Raw genomic sequence first — 26,366 nt, 5'->3', positions numbered from 1 at the left:
CAACTGTAGGAATATCTATAGAAAATATTTTTCAAAAGTTATATTTCTCGTAATGTTACTTTTGCAACTAAACTATTGTATCACTTTTATTTAATATATTATAATAATGTCCAATACTACATCATTAGTTGTGATTACTATTGCTCTGACTATAATTCCTGCAAACCAAGATAAAATTAAATTATGAAATTCCAAACTACCTACACATGTACCATTTATGCATGCGTTAATACTTTAACAACTGGGATAATACTTATACTTTTTTAGTGCGTACCGCGATGCTCTTTTCAGAGTTTAGTTATTTTCTCTGAATTAAAATACGATAGTAGGACTTTATCACAATTATTTAAAGTGCCTCAGCTCTTTGATATAAAACGTAGAACAGCGCAATCACAATTTCTTGTAAAACCATTCCAACTGCAATTCGACATTCAGCATTTTATGATGATTATACTTGAAAAAGAGAGTTATTTCCACAAGGAAAAAACAAAACAAAAGCGATTCACCTGATTCATCCGTTGAAACTTTAGATCGTTTTATTCATATATACGTGCCTCGAGAGTATTACTCTAGCTTCTATAGCTATACACTCTACATTCCACTCATATTTTCCGCTTTGAAAATTCTATCGCCCTCCAAAAGGAAAACCCGTTCTGAAAAAAGTTTCGTTCACTCAACCAAAACTAAACCTGTTCCCGTAATCATCATGATCACCATCCCTTTTTCCCCACCCAAATATCCAATAGTAACAAAACAAAGGAAAAAAAAAAAAAGAACAAATCCTCCCGGCGTTCATACAGGCCTATTCTACGACCGACACGTGCAGTACACGCGTGGGTCTCTTATTTATACGCACATCAGGTACATCAGCGCAGAACGCACCCCGGACAGCCAGTCAGCAAGAGAGCTCAAAAGAGAAAGAGCAGCGCACACACACACACGCACAGACTCCGTACATATAGGGTCTGCTTGCATTCTTTGACCTCGGCGTTGTTATGCATTCCTCTCAAAGAGCTCTCGAGGGGGAAAAAGGGAGCGAGCGAGGACGAGAATAGAGAAGAATCGGGAGAGAGAAAGGGGGACCCACGCGGAGCACAGCATTGGTCCTTGCCTGTACCCATACATCCAACGACAGGTCCTACTCAGACGAATTTTCACGAGCAGACTTTAACTCCACAGTGCGGCCACAGACATCCGATCCTACCCCTAAAAGTGCGTTGCTCCTTCTGCAAACTGTGGAGACTACCTGTTCTAAGCGTCACTCAAATGAAACCGAGGGAAAGAGAAAACGCGCAGAGCGCATGACTACACCATTAGATCTCAATTCCTCGCACGTTCTTCTCGCGTTTGTTACTGGTATTTTATGATATAGCATTTGTAACAACTGCCTCCGCCTTTCGCTCGTTTGGCGTATGTATGTTTAGAAATATCTTGCGTTTGGTATATTATATATAGATAAAGTTAAGGTGTACCTTGTCTATGAGCGTCACGTGTGATCCAGGAGGTAAAGTATAAGTAAGAGCGAGTCATTGGTGCGATCTGAGAGTCTATATCTTTGAAATTGGGTAAGCTGAGGGGACTCTTTATTTTAATGTAAGATATTTTAAATAAAGCACACTACCAACTTGTCGTTAATTTAATTTGATATCCTCTTTTTGTTTAAATTTTGCTTTACGGTGGGGAAGTATTGAACACCGTGGGTAATCTTTGTCGCTTTGCGCCGTTATTAAGCAGCAGTATATTAAGCAGTTGCGTCGTTGCGTTGAGGAAGAGAGAGTTAAGCAGTAGCTTGTTTGCATGGACGAAGTAATTTTAATAATATTATGTGCAGAGCTAGTGGTTGGGCGATAAAAAGGAAAATTATGATTGCTCGACAGTGCTGCGGACGATGTGGTATTTGTATATAATAGAGTACACGTTGTATAAGTATTGTATGGATAAAACTTGATTTGGAGAAATTATAACAGCCGACTAAGTGGATGTAGGTGTACGTATTACGGGCTTGTAATTGCTAGCGTGTTTGTGCATAAGAGCAGACCGTGGGAATGACCAATTAAATGGATGACGATCATATGACTCTCTATGCACTGTTCAGTGCTGTTATGGTGGTGAGTGCAGGTGCAGGTGTCATTTACGCGGGTATTATACTCGTATATATAAATATGTTGAGGACGATGAGCTTGAGATATATTATGCATGTGCATATATTATTATCGGTGGTATATGGTATGTTCTGAGGAGAGGAATTGAATAGTTGGTGAGACCTCCACATCGTGTAATTCTTTATAAGGGGTGCTGGCTCTTGGATTCACACAAACTATTTTTAGTAACATTTGATCGTAAAAAGAAGATATGCTGTTTTGTGGAAATTCTCGTGTCTATATTTGTTCGCTGTTCCTCTGGGTGTGGTACCTGCCATAAAAAGAGAAAAGCATACGACAAAATGTAGTCAGCCGCGTGAAGTGTTATAAAACTTTCAAGCCGAATCATCTTCCCTGGTATACGACAGTCCCAAGAATATAGCATAATTCAGGTGGTTAGATAATTTTTCTATCAAGTAGGCCTCTGGATGTTCTAGTTTTAAGATGAAAATTATGCGTTGTGGTACTAGATTAAATAATTATTAGGTTAAAAATCGAATTAGTAAACTTAACACAAAAATTTAATTTTCAAGCAATTTGTGCAAAAAATGAATCGTAAATTAATTGTTGTAGAGAAATTTGGATTATTTTAAAAGTTTAATCACAGTAAGAACTTTTGTCAAAAAACTTATTTTTTGAATTATTTCCTGTCTTGGCTCAAAAAATGGGTAAAGAAAAATTTGGCACACATTTTTATGTTCCACAAACAACATGTTTGAAATGAACTGAGAGGGTTGTAAATTTTTCGCAGTAAATAAGTAGGAACCACTAATATAATTTGACCTACCTATTGATCACTGCCTCGAAGCAGAAAAATCAGCATACGTTTGTTTTATGACACTGTCACATCAGTCCAACACAGTCCTAAAAACACGTATTTATTATGTAACTGTTTGCGGTCAAATCAAATAAACAGACGTTAGTGATAGCCATTACACATGTCATAAAAGAAAACCGCTACTTGCATGATACACACAAGTCGAATTATCTTACTAGCAACATCTCTGCACTATCATCCACACGATATAGCGATACCCCGTGATTTTTCGAAAATGCCAGTGACATCAATCTCACTTAATTAACAGTAAGGTATCAACAATTGAAGAATAATCGTTCTACTACTTATCACAAGCAGAAAGTTTGTCATTGTATGAAAAGTTTATTGCAGAAGAGTCGAGCCTGGCATACTTAATAAGACGAAGGTAGCACATATTAGTACGCATCGGCTTGCACGTCTTGATTACTAGGAGACAGCAGTGGTTGAGGCAGTGGTACCTATTATACACGTCTTGACACAAGATATGTACAGTACAGCAAAGGATGATGAGTCATGTAAACGTGCGTGCATGGCGCATATATTAGTTTGGGTATCGAGCTCGAGACACACAATGAAACATAGCTTGACAATGAAAGGACGAAACTCTTGTATGTGGTGCATGCGTGCGCATGTAGCCGGCTGAAAGGTCCATTGGAATTTGCGGGCTTTACTGGATTATGCCATGAATTACAAAACGAACTAGAGGTAACGGTGTTTTGGAGGGTTAACAATATATTCACTGTTCTAGAGTTTATTTAGAATTCTCAATTGTATTTCTTGATTGTCTGGAAGCATTTCGTTGTCATACTTTAGCTCAGTCCAAATCGACTGTAATACAAATTAGTTTTATATTACAGAAATATGTTTATAAAAATTTAATTATCACGTAGCAGTTAGCTAAAAGTGCACGTATAGGAATACTTTATTATGGGCACACCTTTTTTTAAGTACTCGTTAAACATATAAAGTTTAAGCATAGAATTTCACTAGGATTGATGTATTAGTTTTAAATCGAGAAGGTTGTCACTTGCATGGTGTCTGTTGCTGAAAAATAATTGCCAAAAAAATTTACTACACACTTTACTCGATAAATGTATTAATAAAACGCAAATTATAAAGAGATTTCAATCAGTTTGATAGACAGTATACTTTCGCCAAGAAGATTCGTAAGTATACTGTGTGCTTATTCTTCCACGCAAAGTCTGGATCAATGATAAAACTTTCTATACGCGGGCCTTATCGTGAAGAATTCATTGCGTGATAAATTCGTGTAATCACTTTAATTAATCGTAGTTCCCCAAACGTAGAAAGTTTTTATTACCAAATGATTTGTTAAACAAAAAAATTGAATCAATATCTTTCACGGAATAACTCTCTTCCGTGTATGGGAAAAGTGTACGAGCCGTAAGAACATGCAACTTCGTTTTCTTTTATAATCTATCTACGTTATATAGCCTTATGCATTTTTAGATGGTATGTTTATTAATAAATTGTAATAAATGTACCATAATAAGCCAAATTGGTAGTTTCCTGATTGTTCCTTCATTAAAGCTACAGCAGAACAGTTATCGAAGTGATGGTCACTTTTTCTTTATTAGTTGTGAATGACAGAATTAAGCTTGAAACAAATTTATAATTATCATTTTTGTAATAAACTTTTGGCTATTATTATCTGTTGGCTATTCATTCAGTAAAAGTTTGTTGCTGTGTTGTTGAATGAGAGTTAGATTATAGTTTGTACTAAAACATGTTTAATTTACTCCTAGCTTAAAAATAAAATGGATTACTTTCAGTTACCTTAGTAGAAATAAGGTTAAAGAAACTTTTAAGAAACCAATATTTTTATACAACATAAAAAACGATAAAGAATGAAAAATAAACAAAACTATTCGCAGCAGCATAACTAACTTAATCATAAGCAAACGATATGTATTACAATTTAAATAAAACTGTGTTACTTCTACGCCAGAGATTTTTCATGTCTTCTGTCTTTTTCAAAGTACAAACGAGCTTTCTCGTGATCTTAAAAGAGAACGAGAATACAAGAAGGAGAATACAAGAACTATTCAAATCCAAAAAAAAATCTATTAATATCAGTTCTAGTTACTATTTAATGAAAAATTTTGTGAGTTTATAATGTAGAATATGGCTGAAAAAAATTTTGAAATTATTGTAAATTTCAGTTTGCAAACTGAAACAATACATCATCGATGATAATTTAATTATGTCACCTACGCAAAGTTACAAAAAACGTTTTAACGAGGAAATTCACTTGGGCATTTTTCCGTGAGAGAATAGCGATGTATTCGAATAAACTTCTTGAAATCTTAAAGTTCCACCTACTTACTTATCTGCATGTAGAGTAGAGCGCATTCCAGGTGCTTTCTCTCCCTGCATGTATCTCTTTCTCTTACAGAAACCTCTTTTAAAATTTAGAATTCGTGACGACGAAAAAGAGTCCCCAAACCCTTCTAATCTAGAAACACAAAGACTGTCCTGGTTTATGAATAATGGTATCTTTCATTTTCGTCTGGTGCTTGAAAATATATAAATTTGAAATGGTTAAAATTTCACTATTAGCACAAGTAAACAATATTTTCAACATTCTTAAATAATCCAATGTATACTCGTAATCTAAATGAAGAGAATAATACAACCCATACATATTATTTCAAGTGGTACCAACAATAACTTTAACAACTAATTGAAATGGTGAAATGTTAACTTATTTGTAAGAATTCACTATTTCACAGTAAGACTAGCTATGTCACAGTGAATGTGAGCTAGTTCAAATAAGTTACAAGTATACTCTTTGAAATAGTGAAATCATCTGTTTCACTATTTATACAATATATATTCTCTATTTTATAGTCGCTATATGCGTTGGGAAAAAGTTGTTCACTTATCATTTTATAAAATTTAGAGAGATAGTTCAAAAGTAAGCTCTTTCACAGCCACAAAGTTTGTTGTGAAACTGGCCAATTTTTATTGCTGATAGATGAGATTTTGTGAAAAATCAGATTAAAGCTTGAGTTATGTCTTAGAATAGAATTGGTATTGTTTTTGTGAATTTATTATAATAATTTAAAAAAAAATTTTTTTTTAAAATAAAGTATTGCATTGCTTTTGGCGCGAATAAAGATTATCATGGATAGTCATGTAATTTATCAGAGAAACAGTGTATTAACTCAGGGTAATAAAAAAAGGAATTCAGAGTTCGATGAAAATGCAAGAGCGCAACTTTCGACGATAAAACATAGATTTCTAAACAAGAGCACTTGTTTCGCTTCACGCTCCAATATCATCAGATCGACAACAACAACAACAATAATAATAACAACAACTGTAAGAACCATCAAAAAGAGAGAAAGAGAATCAATCGCATGGCATTAAAGATTCACACTGCTGTATAACTGTAACTTCGCAAGTACTACTACGCCATTTAAAAACAAAAGCGATCTTCGCGAGTGAGTAGGTATACACGTCCGGCATGCACATCAGCGAGCAGCGTCTCCTCCCTTCTTTTTAACGACCACCTTTGAATTCGTAATTTCTCCCGCTATCCTGCACCCAACGCCCGTAACATGTATCATTATATAGTTTGCACTGCACCTCAACGTAGTATGAGCAAGGCGTGCAACGCATATCTGATGGAAGCAGGCGTCAGGACATTGTTAAATCAGCTCCTCACCAGAAACGCTGTAGCTTCCTGTTCCTGTGTTGTTCCGAAGATAGGCAAAACTCCGTGATACCTCTCTGCAAGTATATATTAGAACGGCTGCTTTTGCGTGCACGCGATGTTTCTGTATGTATACATCAATTGCGTGTGCGCGAGAGGGATTCTCTGATTGTTACACTTGACCTATAAAAAGAGAGCGGCTTTTTTCATGCCCATCTCATTGTTGGAAGCATGTGATTTTTTTTATATTCCAATGGATAGCACGATTATGCGATCATTGCCGTGTTTATGCTACAATCGTGGAAAAACATGTTGGTGTTTGATTCGAATTAACTTTTATCATAATCATCAATGTACAGCTGCTATTTTGTTTCGTAGCGGTTAGTCTACATCTAATAAAACTGTCACACTGTATTTTGTTGATTACTCAAATGAAAATAACTTGTACAATTGTTATTATTGTGATTTTGAAATAATGAACGTGCTGTTATTTTATTCATACATAAAAAACACGAAGGAATCAACAATCTGAGTACCGTTTATTTAAAGAAATAAGCAACATCTGAGATGGAATAAGAGACTTGTATAAGCGGCTTCCGTCCGTCAGCAGTAATTTAAATATCACATTTGATAAATGGTGTAACGTTTCGCCGTAACAAAAGTACAATTTCAGCCGTGCATTTGATACAGGCTGTGCCATTGTTGTCGCGTTTAGGCGTTACAATGTGAATGCGATCAAAGGAGGCATTTCCCGGTGGAGCCTATTAATACCTATCCAGAGCTACTTAGTCGACAGTCATTTGTAATTTGTAATGCATGGTAGCGAGTCATGCACTTTTTCCGTTTCCGCATCGCACCGTACAGGCGTGTGTCGACTTTTTTTCTCTCCATTGCTTACAGGAAGTACATTTGAAAAAAAAAATGTTTCGGATTATCTTCTAGTATGGCTGTGTTACGTGTTAATCTTTTGTTGAATGTTTGAACTATTGTGGTTTGTTACTTTTAAAAAAAAATATCAATCACTGATGTAATAAAAATGATCTAAATGCAAAGTTTAGCAAAAGTTGATTAGATAAATGGATGTGTAATAAAGTCAATAAAATCAGCAATGAGGACGATTAGTTTTAAATTTGAGGTATCGATTTAGACTCAGTAAATAGACATATTTTATACTTATTTTTTATACAACATTGCATTACGTACAGTACCAAATGGACGACCATTAACACCTGACAAATAGTCAAAAAACACTAACTTTTCTCGAAGCGATTACAACAAAACGCGATTGAGGCAATAATTGATAACTGCGCTCATCGATCACCTTTATAATAGTACGTCAAGATTCGACTTGGCAGCGTCGTAATGGCATCGAGTCGCTGAAGCCTTCAAGGCCAGGCACGGGTCTCGTCGCAGCTCGGGTCGTCATCGAGCGTGAGCGGGCAGAATTCTTCGGCCGCGAGCCGCTCCAGGTCGTAAATGTCGACGGCAGGCCTGTACGGCAACTCGGCCACCGCTATCCCGTCCACGGGCCTCCGAGCCCTCTCGTCCTCCCCGCTCTCGTCATCAAACTCGGAAAAGTCCCGGTCGTATTCCTTGTAGTTTTCCCACTCCTCATCCTCCTCCTCCTCCTCATCTACGTTGTCACTAGCTATGACTCTTCGCTTTCGGCCAAAGTCTTCGACTTGGATGTACTCGCGACGCTTTAACACCTTTTCGAATTTTGCTCCGATCAGTGGGCTCCGACGGAAATTTCGATTTTTTTGAGCTGGCTCGTTTTTTGCTTGCCACGAAGGTCGAACATGTGAGTGGTCTTCTAACTGTTCCTTTGGATCGAGCAGTGATAGTTCCCCAGCTTTTATCGCCGGTTGTTCTGAAATCCGTTCGAACTGCTCTTCGTTGTCAGGGAACTCTGGCTCGAGTGATGGAGCATTGTTTTCCAGGTCTATTTTTGTGGTTTTTCCCATGTTCTCTTTGGCGGTGAATCTGAAATGTAAAATTATTTTGTGTATTTTGTGGAATCGTTAAAGGCTTCTGTGCATTCGTTTGATATAATAAAAGCATGAATGTGTTCGATCTTTTTACAAATTTCATTCACCACTGCGTCCGAAAAAATTCACACACGACTAAATATTTTTTGCAACAATACCCATGCATTGAGAGTTACTTTTGCAAAAATAATCTCTGCAATGCTTGATTTTTCTCACAATAAATCACATGGCCAGGCAAACACAAAATCCCAACAATCGTCGCAGTGACGATTCGACTAATTTTTTTCTCTAACGAGGCGCAAACAAAGCAAAAGAAAAGCAAAAAGCATCATAACTCGATCGCCCCAGGCTCCAGCGGCAGCTCCCGTTTGTCTGGAGGCTCGGCATCACCGTTTTGGAATGCCGACTCATCGGTTCTCAAGACTGGCCTCGCGACCTCCTTTTCCTCCTCCAATCCTATACCTCCAGCTGCACCCGGTGCTGTTTCAAAGGATTCCGCCGGCGGCATACTTTCGTCTCTCGAGCGATCGAGCGCGGTAACTGCCTCATCGACTGTGCAGGCGTCGCCGAGGCCATCGCACGTCTCCAGGAGCCGCTGCACGGTCTCAGACCCCAAGGAGCTCGGCACACTGGCATCGGCAAGCTTGCTGCCCGGTTTATCGATCTCAGTACGCTGCACGTGCTCGCGCATTCGCGGGTTAAGCTTGTATTCCGCGTCGAGGTAGCGCTGGAACTGATCCTTAAATATGCCGTCTATCGCCTTCCAAACGCTTGAGCTGTACCAGCTTACCACTCCCAGAAAAACAACACCACGGAATATCAGAGCAAGCATTTTGGAGCTATTTTCTGGAAATATAAATGCTGTTTGCTTGACTAGAATGGCTGGACAGCGGGAATTTGGCCCTTAGGTGTAGCACGTATGTTTTCCTGGAGCTTATTGAAAGATTTAGAAACCTAGAAAGGTCTTTATCAGGAAATATCTCCAACTACGACACAGTTGATCAACTCGTGATTGGAAGCGGACTGCTATGTTTACTCAAGCCAGAGATGTGCTCTTGGCCTTGCAATTGTTTATCAAACACTTATAATATAATCACGAAACGATGGATGTATTTATTACAACAGCCTCTCTTTTACGAAAAATGTGGTTTGAAAAAGATAGACTTCACTTTTTTTCTCAAGTACAGTTCAAAGCTAAAGCTCTTTGTCAATCGAGCGGCACAAAACTGCCAGATGCACACGTGCAGGGCAGTTCCCCCGTAGAGCGAGTTACTGGACGACTCACTTGTCCATTCCTATTTCTCTTCCCAAACAATGAAAGCTCAGAACGAGGTCACTCCTCTTAGAAAGAGATGCAATTTTAGATAGGGCAAACAACCGCATTTCCTTCTGCCCTTCTGGTCCTCCCTGTTGCTCTCAGTACTCGTCCTCGCCATAGATAAGCTCGCGTATTAGGCTAAACATCTGGCTAATGTGGGGCCAGGCTACTGTCACTACGACGAGAATCGAGTTACCGATGACGAAGAGCTTCATCGTGTCAACGCCGTCGCTCGAGCGCAGCCACTCGGTGAAACCCTGGTTCTCCGAGTCATCGTCAGGCGTGTTGCTCGGCTCTTTATTTTTGTCTCCCTTCGATCTACGGTCGTTCCTGCCGCCACTGGATCTTTTATCCTCCTGACGTTGACGGTGACTTTTGTTGTTGTTGCTCTCTTTCGTATCGATGGTGACGCGTTTCTTCGTTGGACGAGTTTCTCGCCTGAAAATGTGAGATAACGTTAATATTATTTAAACATTGCTGGGATTGATTGAAGCTGTGTAATGTTTTAGTCTATGATAATTGGAGCATAATCTATTAGCTAGACTGCATAGCTTAATTAACGAAGCAAAGGCATTGCGGTAGTGCCAGACTCGTATATTTTTTTATTTCGCTCCTCTTACAACGCTGCTGGATTTGCGAACTTGACCTGATTTTTTAATTTTATTATTAATACAACTTGTGCATTTCTTTGAAACTTAAATATGATTTTTGTCTAGTAGTTTTTATAAGTTAAAAAAAAAAAAATTAATGATGTGAACCATTTTCTGTCCAACGCGGTTTTACGTAATTTTTCCCGAGACTTACGTGTAAAATTACAATTTTTCGTAGTACAATATTTTTGAAAATTCTTACATTTAAGTGAAATCAGCTAAAAAAATTTTTTTTCGTTAAAAAACTGTAGTGTATTTGATATTACTAAAACAATTTTTTCAAGTTATATTTCTTCTTTCCTAAAAATGAATATTGTCAGAATTGGTGAAATGAAAAAAAACTGCACATTCAAAAGTATAGACCGTTGCAGTCGATCTTATTGAGCAAAAAAGGAACAAGAAATGTGATAAAAAGCTTTCAACAATGAGTTCTCACTCACGTACATACAACTTTTAAATAAATCAATACCCTCTCAAGGGAGTGAGTCAAACGATAGAGAGTGCGATAGAGAGGGAGGGAAAGTAGCCAGTAGGGATTGGTGTAGCAGGCGCTTGCCCAAATTGAAATTTTCGCCAGTCAGAATTCGATAAACGGAGGCCACTGTCGCTAGGTGTATACGCTAACGCAGATAAGGATAGGGGGAGTGTAGGCCACCACCACAGGGGGCTCCAGCCCGCGTTTTAACGACGTCAAACGTGACTGTGCCAGATTTGCCCAGCTGCCGAATCCCACCCTAGCAATGTGCGAAATCTGTGGTCAGCTACTTCTGCTGCCCAGGCGAGAAATAGCTGCCACAGAAGGTGGGGGAGAGCGAGAGAGAAAGGCTAATGCTATCAGCGAGTGTCAGACTCGCGTTGCTGGAAATTTCTGTCGCCCCTCGTTTGTCCTGGTCTTATTTTCTTATTTTCGACCCTATACACACACGCACATTCACTTGGTAAACCGTATCTGTTTTGAGCGAAATTTTCCTGTATCATCTTTTCGTTCCCTCACTTTGCTCGTCTCTTTCAATGCTTTTAATTTTTTTTGTTTTTGTTTTTTCTTAGTATTTGGCCAATCAGTTGTTTTCGATGATTCTAAATTTTAATTACAAAGTATGACTTGTGAAATTGCATTTGCTGATCTTAACTTTATCCTTGATTATGCACGACACCTAAAGGTTCAGGTTAATTTCAATTCTAACAATACCCACAAGAATCATTAATAATTTGTTGGTTCTTATTAATACTGCTTAATGTATTCAATATAACAAAATTAATTTATTTATTTACCAAAAATTCGAGCCATGTATACTATACATAGTGGTTTTTTAAAACTTATTTCCTTTCTATTCAATAAGCATGATGGACACCATTACATTAACTTTTTCAATCTTCTGTAATTGTATTAAATAACATTTTTCACATTCCACTTAAAATTTTCTCCCGGCATTAATTAAGTTAGAATTTATGAAAAAATGGTACATTACGTCACTAGGGCACAAAGTACAAACATGAGCGCCCGAAGGGCGTGCTTGTTGTAGGTTGGTGCCCGAGTTGCGTATAATGTTTTTCTTACCGAGGGCGCAAAGCGGCAGTTGCACTTTGGGTTCATGGTAAGAAAATACAACTTTTCTTTTGTACAGCGAATCTGATTTCTACGATATGAATATATTTTTCCGTAGTAAGGATGCGCTGAAATCGAGGCTGAAATTGTAAATTTTACAAGCTAAAGTTACAAATGTATTGTCGATTGCCAAATACAAATACAATTCCCGCTTTACTACCCACTAGAATTACAGACTTCCAACCAACGCCCCACTTTCAACTACTACGGCGTCCCAAATAGCTTATTATTTTCCATCCCTCTTGCTTTACGACATTATTTATAGCCGTTTCCTCCTCCTTCTTGTCGATGGAGCACAATTTACCTATGCACTATATACCTCAAAGCTTAATTCCGTAATATTGGGTGTGTATGTATGCTTCTTAGTCTTGTGCATTTATCATCGAGTTGGGGCGAAACAAACGCACGCGGAGTCTGAAAAGCGGTCGTTCTGGACACGACCGTGAAGTTTGCCATTTCCATTATCCTCATTTAATCATGTAGTTGGGGGAGGAGGGCTGGTTGATCGCGTGTATATTGTTTAGGAGCCAAACTTGAACGATCGACAAAAACGAAGTTGTCGACAAAATTTGTGGGAAGGGGTGAGGTAGTTGTTGATCAGGACTTAGGATATCACGTGCATGTCTGTTCTAGCGGATGCAAGAGCTTCGAGGAAGGTTTAATGCAGATATGATGTTAGAGACGATTATCAAGGAGTGAATGGTATGTTGTTACTACTAGAATAAGCCTAAGATGGTTGAACTGCACAATAAAAGGACAAGTGAAGACTGATGTTGATATGACTTTTACCCTCTTACTTCGGAAGAATCTCGATTTTTGGAACCTCCGTGGTCTCTGACATGGCAGTTTGCGTAGTATCACCTCTTTCTTTTGAACTCAATAATGAAATGTCAATGGTGCAGACGGCACTAGCAGTTTCAACTTTGTCACTTTCAGCAGCGAGGAATTGGATCGCACCAAATATAACGCAACGTGACGTGCACGCTATTTCCTTAACTAAGAGGATAACCGTCCATTACGTAATGCACCCCGATTTGAAACGCTCGCCAGCGTTCACGTGCACGGTGCGCACATCCTCCGTTCCCAGTTAATGTCAGACACTTGTCACAGCAGCCAAATCGATCACCATCGCCTTTATTACCATCACCAAATGCTTCTCATTCGATTTTCGCTCACGATTGCGCTGATGTGTACTTGTCGAGTGCGCATGGGAATGATGCACGTTTTTACGCGTCAAAGAGTGTAGTGGTTCGTTGACTTAACGGCTGTATAGAAAGTATTTGGAGCTCGATTTACGATTCGGATGTGCGCGTGATGACTGAGGGAGCTGCTTTGAACAAAAGCCTCGTTTTTTTACGGGCAACTGGAGGCTGGTAAGGTTTCTTACTTCCTCAACGGGACGGGGTTTTCCTACGTTGTCTCACTCTGCTTTCCGATAATCTTGTTAGGGATGCCCCACAGCTGCAAATGGTTCTCATTCGCAAGTTTATCTAGTGAAATGTTCAAACAGCTTGAGTTGTGTCACATAAATAAATTTTTCGGTCAGTAGGTGAAAATTCGACGCTTACAATCTGACTGTGCAAAATGAATTAGTCTTAATTTTTATGAATCAAGACTTTACTTGAAATTTAATTTATATCGCACTTAATCCTCCACCACAACTATTTTGACACACAATAGCTCTCTATCAAATTATTTTTTTCAGCGATAGGCGCCCTACCCATCCCATCCTCGTAAAATAAAACGAACAAATCTATAATTATGAGTCCTCTCGACACTCACTAAATTATGCCCCAATGCTTCACAGCAGATCTTCAATCGCAGTTTTACGAAGTATACAAAAAGAAGAAAGGAGAAAAGCTGTCTCAGCAGAACTCGCAAATTTATGCACTATCGTTCAGCCAACGTTTAGAGATGTGCTTAACATAAAGTTCACTTTTTAAGATAATAGATTGGCGCGGCTAGCGTCTCCTTCCAGTTACGGTCATTGCACAGCTTGATCATCGTCACCCATATAAGATAAGCATACCATTCGTGCAGCTGTATGGTTTAACGTCCAATTTTCTTTATTTCTGTATGTAGATATAGCTCAACAAAACAACTGTATAAATGGGACTGATAAGATAATAAATGACATGTATGTGAACGAAAAATCAATGATACATGATTTTCACTCATCGATTTTCATCCATCAAAAAAATAACACAACACAATTCAAACCACGTAGACACTAGCACCAAATCGATGAATTACATCCCAGTATTCACAGTATGATGTGATCTCAACTGCCTTCAATTTACAGCTTATTTTTTGAAAATTATAATCGAACTGATTAATCAAGCTTGTGACCCCGTATCATAAAAGTATCAACTTACGAAAGGGGTCAGAGAGAGAGAGAGAGAGAGAGAGAGAGAGAGAGAGAGAGAGAGAGAGAGAGAGAGAGAGAGACAGACAACTAGCATTAACGGCATCTATAGCCCCCACCGTCAAATTAATTGCTAATCTTTCCCGTAATTAGTGTCAGAGCCAACAAGTTTCGCTTAAAAAGTTACACCGTAAGAACCAGCAAGTTGCTGGTATTATTGGATCTTGTCTCCGTCTTTCTCATATATATACTCATACTGTGTTAGCTGCAAAAAAGAGAACAAATAGTGAGGCTTACAACTCCGTATGGATTTTTCGAAAGGGCGCGCAGTTGTAAATTATTCAATCATATATAAGAGAGGAGCGTGAAACTTTCAACTCCACTGTTTTAAGTTTACTCCACACTAGTTACTTAGCGTGTGGATGCTCAGTTTTTTTCCTTCCTTGCTTGGCTTTTCTTCTTTATTTTACTTTTTCGTAAATAACTGCCTGTAGTTGCTCAACTCTCTTTCAGTTAAAAAGGAGGGGCGTTGAAGTTTTTTTATAAGACACGTTACCATCAGCCATTCAGAATCTCTACAGAACAAAATCGACATGCAACGTTATTAATCCCACTACTAAACAGAGAAAAAGTAAATTGTTACCACCATTCAATGAATGTTAATAGTTGCTACCAATCAGTGCGAATTTCTGAACTATACTCACAAGATACACCATGCTGAGAGAATATATTAAGCGTGTGAATATGTAATCACGCATAACTATGTACCAAGATTTATCTAGCGAGAAAGGAAGTAAGCGAAAGATAGTACGAGTGATACTACTTGTACTGAGTACTGTGTGCGTGTAATTGTAAAGAAAAGTTCATTCAAAGAGGTGTTAGGTGCACTTGATGTCATGGGAACTTTTTATACAGAATAGAAGAAAAAAATTCACCGGAATATTTTGTACGAAGGTGCCTATTGTGGTACAAAGTACAGAGACGTGGCTTTCACTTTTATTTTATTACAAAGTAAATTACACCTTCTATACAGGCCGAGTGCACTTTATGTCTGGTCTTTGTCGTATAACTTCGAGATGAAGTGTTACTTCATAAAGTCAAAATATTCCAGTTGATTTAGGGGCTTTAAGCGCTCCATAAAAATAAATTAAAACGTCAGAAGTAGTAAAATCACAAAAAAGAGGATTAAAACGAGATACACTTCGTAAGAAGTTAATAAAGTAAAATCTTTGGTGCGTCAGACACAGGCAAACAATAAACTCTGTACAAAGGCAGTGACGTACTTGTATTTTTCAGTAGCAAACAGCCAAAGTGGGCAATATCCCGTAACCTTCTGTTGCAGTTTTACGCCCACGAAGGGAAAACACAAATAAAACTGCTTTCACGATCGCGTACCATGCTCGTATGTACGACAAAAGAAATCTGCCCAATCCCTCGCAAATTCAACCAGCGCAAAAAATAAATACACAGACTTCCCAGAGGGCGAGTTTCGAACGAACCAACGATTCCAGTTTGCATGGACATAATGCCAAGGGTTTTGGCTCTCCGTTCTGCTGCTGATGCTGTAGTTGGTTAAAGGCAAGCTCGAGATTATTTCGAACCAAAGTTGCGGCAAGGCCTGTGCTTGGCGTGCATATGCAGATATTCCGCGGGAGTGGCTGCTCTCAAAAGATTCTCGCTAATGCGGTATCCAGGATCAATACATTTGGCTTCTGCATTTGCTGTAAAGGCCGGTATTTATGGATGGTGAAACGTATTAATTATAACGTGTGCACTGAATCGATATGCTTTGTTAGTTGTAACTATGTGCTGTGTGGATGCTATTCTCTACATGCACGTCTAGTATATACACTGCTTTCGAAATGTTAAATTTTGACGGCTTTAACGGTGAAATTACGGCATATTATAGATGTAATTATTTTATCCATCCAGAATACAAAATCATATGACTACCTTTACATACTTGGTTTAATAAATAATCTACTAATAAAAATGTTGACTTAAAAGATATATCTTTCCGATTAATTATAATAGATCTTGTACAAAGTCTATGTTAAAATGATTTGTTTAAGTCATGTTATGCCGACTTTTTAATAGATCATATCATAAGATCATATCATAGAGCGTATCATAATTATAGCCCCCCAGGTAATGTACGACAAACTTTCATAGAAACAGAATTTTATTCATGAACCGTTGACAGGAATCAGATGTATAATATAAAAATAAAAGCTCTGAACGAACGAAAAAAAAGATTTTTGATACATTATCAATTACACCCACAAATAAAAAAATTTTTCTGAGAGAAGGCTTCAAGAATATTTTTAGAGATACAGAACAAAAAGACTAACACAAAAGAAAAAATATTAAAAAGGTATATTAAAAGAGGTTAATATTTTTAATATTTACCCTTAATATTTTCGACAGTCGCAATAGCTTACTCGGTCGATTCTAGAAATAGACAAAACCAATTATTATTACTAATACAAGTATTAGTAATTGACTTATGTATCGTTCAAAGGGTGAAAGTCCTACCAGTAAAATAAATATGTACTGAATTAATCTACATGTACTCGTATGTCATACACACATTTTTTTATACTTACAATTAGATACAATAGAACTTTATGTTTGAAGACCTCATTCTCATTCCACGTTTGTAATAAAAAAAAAAAAAAAACTCAAGAAACATGAATTTTCTATTTATAATCAATTTTACTTAACCAGTTCTGAGCATAAAGTCGAAATTAAAGTTCTTCCTTACTCTCATTGCACATACGCACTTTCAATCTTCAAGTACGGTATCAAACTGAAGTGCATTGTTCGATTGCACTACCAAAATTAAACTTGATGTGTACAGTCAACATTATATAAATACACCAAGACATGGCTCGAACGCTAGTAGATACCACTATTTCCGACTTTACTATCCAAAAACTTGTCGGATAACATCTTCCGTAATAGGAGCAATATACCCTTGAGAAAAGGTTGAGACAATATCAAGTACATCCCTCGTCTCCTTTCCTCGGAGACCAACAGAATTGTTCGTATTAGGCTAGCGCGAATGATTGACGCTCAGGGCTATACCCTCTCGATGCTGTCACGAGAGCCATAGAGGCCAAAGGCCCGAGCTAGATTGATTCGTAATGGAATTAAAGCCGCCGCTCATCATCAACTCTGCCTCTCCTCCAAACCCGAGCGTGCGTAATTCCACTTGGCATTGTAATACCATTTTGCGACGACGTTGCTTCGATCGTCACTTTTTTCGCGGCTAACTCATTCCTTCCTCAATCGTTATTTACTTTTTCCCCGATGCAGCAGCTATGGCAACCGACAGAGGAAGTTATAAGCAGCCCCAGCTTAGCCGGAGCTTCGATTACTGTGCAGCGGGCGGCTACTCAATTATTCTGCCCTGATGGATGTTCTCGCGCCCGTTAAAGCTAGGAAGCTGATCTTTCCCTCTCAAGCTAATTGACAAGCGCCTGCCCTGCAAAGTGGATTTCGTTACTTTTCTTTTTTGCAAAGTGGACAAAGAAGAAAGATAAATTTTTATTTTAAACCCAAACTGTAAGCTGTGAGGCTCTGATCCTTACGAAGCGATCCACGATTTAATTATAAAATTAACGAGTCCGCATTACTCATACGCGTTTCCAGAGATCAGAGTGCACACCAAATCGAGCACACGAACCAAGTCCACTGTTTGATACATCCACAGGTCAAGTCAATATAAACTCATCGACCGCAGGCAACACAGAGAGCACCAGCTGATGCGTACACGTGACCGATCGCATCAAAATACTGATCGCATCAAAATACTACGTGAACTAGCAAGCCAGTAGTGCGAGAAAACGAACGTTAGAACTCGTGCGAGCTTATTCGTCGAGAGCGCCGGTTAATTGCCTTCCTGCACTTTGGATGGCCTCAGGTACAGCCTCTCTCTCAAGTTTTTCCACGATCCACTCCATCTATGCTCGTTCGCTCTCTTGACATATCGATTAGACGGCAAACGCGACTACAACCTCTGCTAATGAAGACCGGAAAGCACGTAGAGAACTAGGAGGGTTGTAGAGCGCGATAACAGCTGGCCGGCGGCAGATGGACGCTACTATCTGCTTAAATCTTCTCCCATTCCTTTTACTTCTGTGATGCAGGACTCTGACGTCCTTCGATCTAATAGAGCGAGAAAAGAGGAAAAGAATAGAAGGAACACGGACACTTGGTTCTAAACTTCAAAGGATGAACGAGGAAGAGGAGATAAGGCGGCTCTCAGCATTGTATCAATATAACACAGAAAACGCTGCGATCGGAATGTGCACGCTGTGATATACTTAGATAAGATTTTCCAGGGCGGCTACGGTCTCCCCCATTATTTCCTTCTCCCGTTTCCTAAAGGATTCAGCTCTCTCTCTCTCTTTCTCTCTCTTATGTGTGTGCGTGATGTGCACGTAGCTGAACAAATAAACTCCACAGAATCAATTTCTCGATAAGACCGAATAAAAAGTCCCTCCCCCACTCAGATCGTTTACTCCTTTTCCATTATCTGTATATCGTTATAATTTAAGAGTTACGTATTCCTTGCGTACACTTACATGTACTTACTTTTCTTACGTCTTCAATAAAAAATATTCCAGTTTTGTGAAGCAGGCGTCGACTGGATCGATCCAAAACTTTTTTTTCACCTGTAATCATCCGTGAACATACGCATTTGAAATTCTGATGTAATATTTTGATGCACGTGGTATTTGCTGTTTTATAAATACAGGTATTTTTATTATCTCCACCAACAAACCATACATGTATACACAATCTAACCACGCATACATATAATTCTTTGATGCGAACCCTGATTCATGTCCGTTTCTGCAACGAACAGTCTTAATTTATTTAATATTTAAAATACTATCAGTCAGTCCTCGTACTCTGATAAATACGATTCACTCTCAATAACTCAGACATTTTGACTTTTCTATTAGCGTATATACCTTCAGCCTTTCGTCGATATAAAGCTAAGATTAGAATTTAACCCAGTTCCTTAAAGGAGGAGTGTGACTCTCTAGAGGTTGCTATTGCATAAAAGACACATACCTATAGGTTGGACTACATACATGGCCAAAACTCTTCACTTTCTCTTTCTCTCTCGATATAAATTATTTATACATTTCACATTATGTTCCTTAAGTTGTGGCTACACTGGCCGCAGCCATTAGAAGGTCCTTCTGTAGTCACGTAGTAATGTTTGTGTGTAGTTCTACAGACACTTCGGACCGGAAAAAAGCCGAGCGAGAATTCGAGTGAATAAAAATAAGTGAAAAAAGCGCAAGAAAAACTGGAAGGTGTTTATTTGAACACTCTTGCACTTACTCACGAAAATCGCCCTTGTTTTTGCATGCACTGTAGACGAGGCCAGAAGTAAAAACAGCGACTTATGATTTATGGCGATGACTCGAGCTTTCAATACTCGTCGACAGTTGTATAGTTTGTTATTTATTTTTGGCTCATAACTCTGATGACGAGTCATAAATGTACAGGCTCTCACAGTATTCTGGTATTTTTCTACCAAGATTGGAAAAGGGAAAAAAGTTATTTACTTACAGAGCAACTTTTCGAAGAGTCAGGGTAGCCGTTCTAATATTTGTACTTGGAAAAAAAACTGCAAATAAATATACGTGTGGATCTTTATGGTTTAATTTACCCAATTAGACAACAATTAACGCGGTCATTGTCTCGGGATACAGTGACGTGAGCCACAACGAAGCAGCAAGAAAAGAAGTGGCAGTTCCTTTTTATACTACTTTCATACTACAATGGAGCACTGCGTCATAACTCACCATTTTGACCCACGCGCGTCGTCGCACATCAACAAAAAAGAAACGAGCCGAGTGGACCCCTGAGGGCTCTGCGATCTCTCTTCCTCTCGTTTGGCAACAAAAAGGAGGGAAAATTTTTCTAAACTTCCTACTGTACATGCTTTATATGAAGGGTCTTGGCTCTGTACGCGCGCGTGAGCTTATGTGGCTATATGTGTGTTTGTCGGGTCGGGGAAAGACAGGCTGAAACTCTCGAGTTTCACGGAAAAGCTAACTTTACACACTAGACAAGAAAATATATAGTTACTCTCTCTAACACGTGCGACAAGGGTTTTTTCCTCTTTTCTTTTCTTTTGCTCGCAGAAAAACCGGTGAGGCATTGCGATAGCTCACATCTTGTCCAGCACTCGGTATCCTTCTTTCCTTAAATACATCCTACTCTTATCCCATTCTTTTTATTTTGCAAGACCTCGATGCCGAGAACTTTACTGAGGTCATCGGTGGGCTGATTTTCCTAGCGGAGATCACTTATCCTTTCAAATAGGCAGGGCCAATAATCTATAGGAATTCTACAGCATCGATCTCCGTTTGCTCGAGCTGGACTGAGTGCTGCCTTTTTTTTCGATTCAACTCCTTCTCTCTGCAGGCTCGTTTAGAAACTATTTCCGCTATTTCACTTGGCTGTTTGCTCGGGCAGAACCACGTTTGTGGAAATTTTACGCAAATTCGAGGTGATCAAAAACTCGGGGAAAATTCTTCTTTTTTTTATGGATGCTCGAGCAGGCTTCTGCGTTGCAAATTGAAGTGGTAAAGTGTAAATTCGATAGTTGCATTTGAAATTTATTTGATTCAGTTTATGTCTGCGATGACGAGCTAAGGTCTATTTTACTTTTGTTCTTCGTATAAAGTTGTATTATTTTAATGAATCACACGAGCGTATTTATCTGCATTAAAATGAGCATTAATGATACAACTATTAAGTTCAACTGAATGAGGTGGGAACCGTCAGATTCCAGTGCTGCTTTTCAGTCAAAATTTTTTCACCCCATAATATTTGCATGATTTAAAATTTAAGAAATAACCTCGTAATCAGAAGTGTGCATATTGATTATGGGATACGTTAGATTTCCTCACTTCATGTGGCTACAGTCGATTAATAACTCGAGCGAATTCTTTGAAATTTTTTAATGTTCATTACATATGCTCTGGTATCATTCAAGGGACCACAGAAAAATTTGCAAGTGAGCGATCACATTAAAGTAACTTTTTTACTTTTTTTTACTTTTTTGAAAAATACGTATCATAGAGAGCATGGAATTGTAATTTTACGGTCGCGAGTACATAGGTATTTTTTGTATTTAATAAAGTCAAGTTATTATCATCTAAAATGAGGTGAATAGATGAAAAAATAAAAAAAAATTAAAAAATGAAAACCAACGCATATCAATGAATAATGTTTATTCGTACATGCTATTATACTCCTCACACCTGTACGTACTAAAAGTTGTTCGCATGAAAATAATTTACCGCCAGTCGTCGAGCAATTCAATTGAGCGAGATTTTTGTGCTTGTGAATGGTGTTCTAACGGCGTATTCAACAAACTTGAGCATTAATGAGCAGCCACGAGGAGCCACAGCTGAGACTTGGTGTTGGGCGGAACTCTCAGGTTGAAACTGGTCCTCGATGTTCCCAGACTGTATGGCTCGTCACAGACCACGACGTAGCTGTTCTTTTCATTTGTGACACTTAAATAGTGAATTGTTCCTGTTCAATTGAAGAAAGAAGACTTAATTAACTTTTTTTCTCTTTGAAAACTTTTACTGAAAGTAATTTTTTGATCTCACTGAAACCATTTCCCCTTTTTAAAATCTTTATTAAATTTTTAATGCAAAAACTTTAATCATTCGCTTCTTCTCTGAAATTTTAAAATTTCTCAAAAAGCAAAGAAATGCACGTTTTAGATGATAATTTTTTTACTTGACTATACAATATCACCGAGCAAGGTACCAATCTAATGGAATTAATTAAATAACAGTCGTCAAATCAACAACTACTACTACGCAATGTTAATATACGAATACTATTGTTATATATTTAGCTGCGGATCAAAATCATCACTTCCGCTCGCGTGCAAAATAATTCCCGACCGTGCCAATAAATTTTAGCTCAATTTCAACCGCATTGTCAATTTGACGACTGTCGGCTGTCTAAAATATAACAAGACAGCTTACAAAATTCCTAGCTTAATTTTGAAACACTTGTACACGCATGTATGCTCGGAAACAATATTAGCATGACACAAAACGTGGATTCGAGCGCAATAATAACCCAAAACCGCGAGAGATACGGTATTCCATATCCTATACCCTCTTTCTCTTTAGCGATTCTAATTACAATCGCTCCACAGCTCAAAGGCTTAATTACGCTGAGGTGTGTGGTATAATAATGAGCGGTCGCTCCGTACACGTTGCGTTATCATTCTCATCCAGTTTACGTATTTTAAACTTATCTCATACATAAAGCATCTATTGGACTAGACGACAACTAGAAGGACAATTAGAGAGACAATAACTGAGGATGAGAGACAAGCAATTTTACAAAACTCACCTCTCTCCACGTTGATCGTAACTGCTGAACTGTAGACCTGATCGGTGGGATTTGCAGCCTCGATTGAACGACGAAATATTGTCTCATCTGCATGACGCTCTCCAATTACCAGGTCCCCGATGAATCTGTACTCTTTTTTGGCTTCTTTGAGTAAGGGTCCCTTTAAAGATATTTTTTTAATTTTTCTCTATTTTTCTATATTAAGATAATGCATCTTTACGGTATGAATATGTTAAAAATTTAACTGTTATGATGGGTACCAAATCGTAGTATTTATCACTGGTGCACATATCTTTAAGGCGATCACTGGTGATCGCCCCAGCTTCATGCGCGCACCAGTGAAGGATACTATTTTTTCTACTTAGGGTAAACGCAATGAACGATCCAATGTTAAAAATAAAACAAACGCCTGAAGTAGAAAATTTATATTAACCATCTGCTTGAACTGAAAATAAATGGAATTTTTCCCATTCAATACAATTTTTTCCCAACAACAAGCTTACTGCAAAAACTAATTGAAAGTAAGAACTGTTATTTTATTTGCTTGAACACGTATTACCGCTTTCTGCATAAATCCTTTGAGATTCTCGTACGAATATGATTATATTTGCTGAAGTACAATACTATATGAGATGTATAAAACAGCAACATCCTGTATAACAAAAATAACTGTGTACGTAGAAGAAAAAAATACTTACCAACTCATCCTTAGGTACAATATCCTTATCAGTGAGATATATTGTCTCTCTGTTATTTTTGGTGACGCCAGAAGCTGCTGCATACGTTGCAAGGGTAACTGAGCAAACTAAAAGTATCGTCACGCGACCAACCATGGCTTGAAATTTAAAAAAGCCCCGTGTGTTTCGAGACGTAGAAATCCGCAATAATCTGACGATGACTTGCTTGGTACCTGACGTTTTATAGGAGCGCTTATCTACTTGCGCTGCGGATTGCCCCCATCGTGGTGGGTACGCGCCACGAATACTTATGCGAGCGATTCACAAAAGCGGAAAAAATGAGACACGCCGAGTGTATAAGTTTCCGATTATCGGACCCAGGAAGCCGAATGTGAGGGCGTTGAGATATCTCTCGTGATTACACACGTTTTTACTGTGGAAGGATTTTAGATTGTACAAACTTCGTGACACTTTGATATATTTTGTACTATTTTTTTTTTTTTTTTATGTTCCTAGGACTGACGTTGTGTCTGCGCAATAGTATTTGCGCAATAGTATTTGCGCAATAGTAGAAACTTTTTTGGGAAACTACTTACTCATCGAAATTCAAGGCATCAACTTTTTTGGGTGAAGGTTGATGTTTCAAGAAATGAATGGTGTTTGAATTTGACTACGGCTGTGATTTCGATTAACGCACTATTGCTCTTGCAGTTGTTATTTCATCTCTTTGAATGACTCATTGTATCAAGCTCTTCTCCAACTTATGCATTAATTTTTATATAGTTAACGTGTTTGCCATTACAAAATTCGAGCTTTGTCTGCTAATCGTTTGGGTTTGAACAAAGTTGGCTTTATTTTAGTAAAGTAAACCTATTTTCGGACAAAATGTGTCTAAAAATTTCATTCGATACATATGTACTTGTGTGCAGTCTGTTTTTATAAATAATTCACTTATTTGGGCCAACGTTGTAAATAAACGTATTGTTTTACGTTACCCAATATTATTTTTTTATTGTTTCAAGTATGTAGCAGATATAATATTTGAATATCTATCTTATTCCATCACTATCAAGCAGAATCTGGTGCAGACAATGCACTTCTAAAAAAGGCTACGACACATCTTATTTCTTTCGCGATTTCTCAATTGAAGAGCTCATGTGATGCTGAAATTATATTGTAGAGTGTAGGATGATTAAACGATTTTATAGCTATATGTAAATCACTTTTTACGAACAGCTTTTTATTTTTCTTTAAACCCCGACGCGATACTAAAGCACTGTAGATGCAAAGTACGTCAACTGTGCATTAAATTAAATTACACGAGCAGCCTACCTCTTTGGTAAATTCTCTTTAATCAAGTCCCGATAGCAGGGCTAGCATATCAGGTACACGAGCATCATAGAGGTAAGATTGTGCTTCCTGATGGATCTCGAAGCATCGAGGACTCCTGACCAATGTAGGAAATAAATAAGATCTAAACTTTTCCCTCTATAAGACGGAAAAATAAAAACGAAAATTTTCTAATGGGAAGTCAACATCATCTTCTAAAAATTTTTCCGAATTACACACACGCGCTGAATGCTCGTCACTCATTTTTCCAGCACTTTTCATGGCCCCTTTGCCTCAAATTCTCTCGTCCCAGCGTGAAGCCTCTAAGGAAAAAAAATGCAGCCCGAAGGCAATCATCTCGGGGGACACGGCCGGCTTTTCGTGCCGAGGATGTGCTGTAAGCAGAGTTACGCCTGCACTGTCTGCGACGAACAAACTCATCAGCCCTCAGGGTCTAGCTCTACGAAGTCCTTTTTTCCTGGCTCATCCACCCTCTTAAAGTAGCCTGGCGTGCCCTCAGTGCTTTTCTTGCGCTCGCTCGGCCAACTTGGCTCGCTGAACTACGTCGTTTGCACGGGCATATGTGTGTGAGTGCGAGTGTGATCTCAAGAGAATGAAAGAATAGTGACAAGTATAGGCACCGCGGCTACTGTTGCGCATACACGATCTTTTTCTGCTCTGGGCTTTGTCTCTTTCTTGCTAGCATCTTGTGTTTTTTTTTTTTTTTTTTTTTTTTTTTTTTTTTTTTTTTTTTTTTTTTTTTTGTTCATTTTCCAGAGCTTAGAGTTGACCTCTTTTGCTGGCCCTAGAATACTATTTGAAGATGATTCAAGTAGGTACAAGAGAAAAAGTTTACCTAGAATGAAGATTGGAAGTTTAGTTGTGTGGGGGGTTCTTGATTAGATTATTTACTAATACAGTTAAAAAAAAAGTAAATGAATTTGAAGTAAATACGATATTAAAAAGCCATCAGAAAGCAATTTCAAATAAGAGAAATTAGACCTAAAAGTATTGCAGCCTGTAATACAATCAAGTGTGCAAACGTATCTCAATGAAAAATGCCTTGTGCTGACAATTTACTGTACAGCAAGTTAAAATTGAGTTATTCTGAACACGTATAATTTAATCAGCACTATAATTGAGTTGCTCCACTCGTGATTGATAAAGCAAAAACACGACGCCGCGCGTTGACAGAATTCAGGATTTATAATAAGGGTATACCGAATGTGGGTACATGTGTGTGCACATATTCACGAGCCCGTACATTATTGTCAACCTTATTTATGTTCTACAGTAAAGAAAAAAATTTTTTTAGAGTTTGATACTTTAGGCTATTTATTTACATTTTCTGTAACAATTTTCTTACTCTTTTTTTGAGGTA

General features: G+C 38.2%; 4 protein-coding genes across 4 annotated transcripts in view; 1 reads left to right on the top strand and 3 right to left on the bottom strand.

Annotated features, from left to right (window-relative positions):
* The window catches only part of LOC106639698 (uncharacterized), a 107,394-nt gene that overhangs the window by 1,788 nt on the left and 79,240 nt on the right, over positions 1 to 26,366 (top strand). The window lies entirely within an intron of this gene.
* On the bottom strand, positions 7,855 to 9,789 carry LOC106639635 (uncharacterized). The gene is made up of 2 exons (XM_014353343.2): positions 8,961 to 9,789; positions 7,855 to 8,620 (listed from the first exon to the last, which is right to left on the bottom strand). The coding sequence occupies exons 1-2, from the start codon at positions 9,455 to 9,457 to the stop codon at positions 8,023 to 8,025; spliced, it is 1,095 nt and encodes a 364-aa protein (XP_014208829.2). The 5' UTR covers positions 9,458 to 9,789; the 3' UTR covers positions 7,855 to 8,022.
* Positions 9,801 to 13,526, bottom strand: Xport-A (exit protein of rhodopsin and TRP A). Its single transcript, XM_014353344.2, has 2 exons — positions 12,997 to 13,526; positions 9,801 to 10,381 (listed from the first exon to the last, which is right to left on the bottom strand). Exons 1-2 carry the CDS (start codon positions 13,038 to 13,040, stop codon positions 10,042 to 10,044), a joined length of 384 nt encoding a protein of 127 aa, XP_014208830.1. The 5' UTR covers positions 13,041 to 13,526; the 3' UTR covers positions 9,801 to 10,041.
* LOC106639650 (uncharacterized) lies at positions 21,690 to 23,854 on the bottom strand. Its single transcript, XM_014353357.2, has 3 exons — positions 23,678 to 23,854; positions 22,980 to 23,139; positions 21,690 to 22,136 (listed from the first exon to the last, which is right to left on the bottom strand). Exons 1-3 carry the CDS (start codon positions 23,810 to 23,812, stop codon positions 21,982 to 21,984), a joined length of 450 nt encoding a protein of 149 aa, XP_014208843.1. The 5' UTR covers positions 23,813 to 23,854; the 3' UTR covers positions 21,690 to 21,981.

This window comes from Copidosoma floridanum, unplaced genomic scaffold, assembly GCF_036245765.1.
Source record: "Copidosoma floridanum isolate Cflo_tuat_1 unplaced genomic scaffold, Cflo_Japanese_pri ptg000030l, whole genome shotgun sequence".
NCBI classification, from domain to species: Eukaryota; Metazoa; Arthropoda; class Insecta; order Hymenoptera; family Encyrtidae; genus Copidosoma; species Copidosoma floridanum.
Note: the sequence above shows the minus strand (reverse complement) of the source record. Positions and strands in the feature narration are given on the sequence as shown.

Coding starts and splice junctions, on each gene's coding strand:
- LOC106639635 (XM_014353343.2), bottom strand. CDS start 9,457: ATGCTTGCTCTGATATTCCGTGGTGTTGTTTTTCTGGGAGTGGTAAGC. Junction 8,621..8,960: donor CTGGAGCCTGGGGCGATCGA/GTTATGATGCTT, acceptor TTTACATTTCAG/ATTCACCGCCAAAGAGAACA.
- Xport-A (XM_014353344.2), bottom strand. CDS start 13,040: ATGTCAGAGACCACGGAGGTTCCAAAAATCGAGATTCTTCCGAA. Junction 10,382..12,996: donor AAAATCGAGATTCTTCCGAA/GTAAGAGGGTAA, acceptor TCACATTTTCAG/GCGAGAAACTCGTCCAACGA.
- LOC106639650 (XM_014353357.2), bottom strand. CDS start 23,812: ATGGTTGGTCGCGTGACGATACTTTTAGTTTGCTCAGTTACCCTTGCA. Junction 23,140..23,677: donor TTGTACCTAAGGATGAGTTG/GTAAGTATTTTT, acceptor ATATCTTTAAAG/GGACCCTTACTCAAAGAAGC. Junction 22,137..22,979: donor TACGATCAACGTGGAGAGAG/GTGAGTTTTGTA, acceptor TCAATTGAACAG/GAACAATTCACTATTTAAGT.